The following is a 3,420-nucleotide window of genomic DNA, read 5'->3' as shown; positions in this document are numbered from 1 at the left end:
ACCCCTTTGAAACCCGAACCCCTCTGAAGCCCTCTGAGATTCACCGGTCTGCATTGAGGCCTTTGTGTTTCAAGAAGGAAAAGCCCTGCTGTTTTTTCCCTTCTCCCCTGGAGCTAGGTCAGTTCAACTGTCAACTCTCTCATGAGATCTCAGCATCAGAACCTAAGACACTTACCTGTTTTCAAGCCACTTCTGTCGGCAGGAGACGCATAGACTTTTGCAGCAAGACAGCTCTGGGGACTACCTAAAACAGACTGACACCAAGCAGAATTTGTTTTCAGTTCAGAGGAGTCACACGGGTACTGGTTGGGTTCACATCTCAGGATTCTGCAGAGGTTTAAAAAAAGAGATTTAATCATTTGTGCCTCCTGAAATTAAAAGACACACATGTCTAAATCCCAAGAAGATGTTGGAAGAACCCAAGGATGCTCTGGTGCTGACAAAGCAGGTGCAAACCGTTGCTCAGGTTCAGCCACCCGGGCCCACCACACAACAAGCAATGGCGCCACAGCCCCTAAGCCAGGGCACCAGCACCAACACGCAGGGCTCTCACCGTGGGTGGTGGACTCCGCTTCCACGTCTCCTGGGCACAGGAAGCCTCTCTTCGAAGTCATGGCCCTGCCTCGCTGGTCTGGATGCTGGTCCCGCTGCAGGGCTCAAACAGTGACTGGGCTGTGTTCTCTCTCTGGTGCCCTCCCTCCCCCGTTCCCAGTCTCCACAGCGTAGAGCTTCCCTCAGTAAACCCGGATCCCCTGCTGGGGGAGATTTCAAGGTGGTCAGCTCAGATCTAATGAGAAACAAACCAATACTGAGGAACAAACCTGAATTCTACACCCATTTTCCATTCCTACATATATTTATTTGGTACTGATGATGAGGAACCCCGTCAGAAATTCCTGCAAGGGAGAACACTACTCGGCTGTTAGGGGTATTGCAATATTTACATACATGTAGCTTACCACATACATAAATGATTACACAAACAGTACAGCGGTGAACCACCAAGTTCTCATTCCACATCCCTTTCCCACACTGCGTTTAGCTGCCCGTTCTTGAAACTGGATCTCAGGGCAGCACACTGCATTTCAACAGGCCTAGTGCTGCTTCTCAGAGGCAGTCAACTCAATGGTGCAAAAGCACAGGACAGCGACAAGGCATTCACACTACACAGACATGTGATCTCTTACTGACAGCAGGAAGGGAAGAGAGATGGAGATCCCGGGTGGGAAAGCAACAACATGCATCACGGGAGCCACGTGAGATGCGGCGAGGACCGCTGGTATGCAGCGTCCCTCGCCAAGGAATGCCTCACAGCCATCCAAGAATGACAGGCACAAAAGATGAGGACCTTCCTGGGGTCGGTCAAGCATCATGCTGGGAGGATTCCCACGTGTCCTGGCACTCATCCGACCACAGCTTGGTGTCTGGTCCCCAAAATGGGCCCACACCCAGGCGCTGCCAACACGGCAGGCCCTTTGGGTCTCCATCCCATGTGGGTGCACGTCTCAGTTTTCCTCTAACCACTGCTTCAGCAGCCTCTGAAACATGATTTTGCTCTCCTGCTGCCTCTCTCGCTGGCGCTTCTCCTCTGTCTCCTGTGGCTGGAGTGCTGCTTCGGGCAGAGGCCCGGGCTGGTTGGTGCCTAGGCTGAGGGTCAAGCCACTGAGGCCCTGCACCAGTGTCTCCCAGGAGGAGGGTTGTGGGGCCCTGTTACTCTCCCCAGGGATCCCAGAAAGATTTGGCCTGTGGCTCTGGCAGTATCGACATTCACATCGGAATCGATTCTGACCTCGGTCACCTAACGGGGAGACTCTGGCTTCCCTCCCAACAGCATAGGGGGCCATGTGATCGCGGTGTCTCCTCCTCACGTGCCGCAGGAACGCTTTCTTCCTCTGAAGGAACTCCAGCCTCTCCCACTGCCGCTCTTCCAGCGTCTTCTCCTCTCTGTACCGCTGGTGGAGCAGCCCCTCTGGGAGAGGCACGGCCTGGCTGGGGCCAGGACCGGGGCTCAGGTTACTGAGGCCCATCATCGGCTGTTCCGAGTAAGAAGGCTGAGAGGACGCTGGATCTTCCTCGGAAGTCTCTGCAGCTGTCATCAGGGAAGATTTGGAAGGTGATGCTGGATTCCGTTTCTGGAGTGGATCCATGGAGGTCTGGTCCCAGCCGGAAGCCCCGCCAGGCCCTTGGGTCCCGAAAAGGAGGTGAAGCTGGAGGTTCTCAGACACGAAGAAGGTAGCGAGGAATGTGTGCGGGCAGAACCCAGACTGCAACACAAGGTGATAAGACCAGAAGAAAACACATGGTTATTCATCTTACTCAACCTCTCTGTCCCTCCACTTCCTGCGTGTAGAATGGAGATTATACAGAGACCCTGTCCTAGGCTTCTTCTGAGGATGACGTGAGATCACACATGTCACCAGCTTAGAATATTAATGCCACCTAATAAAGGATTTAGAAATGATACCAGCTAATGCATCCACGTGACACGGAGTGCAAAAGGCTGCGATGCAGTTCGACGATGTCAATTCCCTGCCGACATTTTCCAACCCCTTCCCAAGCATCATTTGTAGAATAATCAAGGCGTGACTCACAGATGCTCTGCCCATGAGCGTTCATTTTTCATCCAGTCACAAGGGAGACTTTTACTCAACTGTAAGCGTTTGCACCATGGGGACACACCCTTTTGTATGTTCACCTTCCCGACCACTGGGTTTGCATCTAGTCAAAAGGGCTGCTCACGCCTATGGAAATCGTTTCCAAATTCCGAGTGTGGATAAGAATTTATTTTACTAAATAACAGAAGCAAAAACCCCCAGGAGACTTCAAAGAGAAAAACACATAGATGAATTCAATTAATCCAAAAGCTGGTTCTTTGAAGTGATCAATGAAATTGATACACCCGTGGCAGGACTGGCTGGGAAAAAAGAGGGCAAAGAAACAAGTTACCAATTATCAGGAATGCAAGAAGAGACTGCAGTCCAGACACAGAAAACATAAAAGGGTCAATATGGTAAGAACACACACGACTCTACAGATTCATGTTCCACAGGTCAGAGGAAATGCAGCACATACTTGAAAACCACAAGCTATGGAAACTCACCCAGGATGGATTTCAAACACTGAACTGTGTGCACAGTCCTGGATGTTTTAAAGAAGTCAAATTCACAGGCAAACACATTTGCAAAAAGATCTCTGGGCCGCAACAGTTTCACTGGCCAATTCTACCAAACGTTTAATGAACAAATATCACCAACTTTACACGACTTCTTCTAGGAAACAAAGCAGAGGCAATGTGCCCCACTGATTTTATGAGGCCAGCACCGCAGGGATACCAAGAAAAGGACAGACCAGTATTCTTTCCTAATACAGGCACCAAAGTATTCAACAAAACTTAGTAATTGGAATTCAGCAGTATGTGAC

General features: G+C 50.6%; 1 protein-coding gene across 2 annotated transcripts in view; it reads right to left on the bottom strand.

Moving 5' to 3' along the window:
• Positions 1–837: 837 nt before the first annotated feature.
• FAM156B (family with sequence similarity 156, member B) overlaps positions 838–3,420 on the bottom strand; it is a 5,549-nt gene continuing 2,966 nt past the window's right edge. Inside the window, exons 1-2 of one of the 2 annotated variants that reach the window (XM_011925928.1) lie at positions 2,592–2,766; positions 838–2,264 (exon numbers count right to left, since the gene is read on the bottom strand). In XM_011925928.1, coding sequence (XP_011781318.1) covers positions 1,506–2,264; positions 2,592–2,606 — 774 coding nt within the window. In that variant the 5' untranslated portion in view covers positions 2,607–2,766 and the 3' untranslated portion in view covers positions 838–1,505. Of the gene's footprint in view, positions 2,265–2,591; positions 2,767–3,420 lie in introns of those variants that run through there. The other variant, XM_011925929.1, reaches the window with a different exon arrangement.

Source organism: Colobus angolensis, unplaced genomic scaffold, assembly GCF_000951035.1.
Source record: "Colobus angolensis palliatus isolate OR3802 unplaced genomic scaffold, Cang.pa_1.0 Scaffold662, whole genome shotgun sequence".
NCBI classification, from domain to species: Eukaryota; Metazoa; Chordata; class Mammalia; order Primates; family Cercopithecidae; genus Colobus; species Colobus angolensis.
The sequence above is the reverse complement of the archived record's forward strand: the minus strand, read 5'-3'. Positions and strand labels throughout refer to the sequence as shown.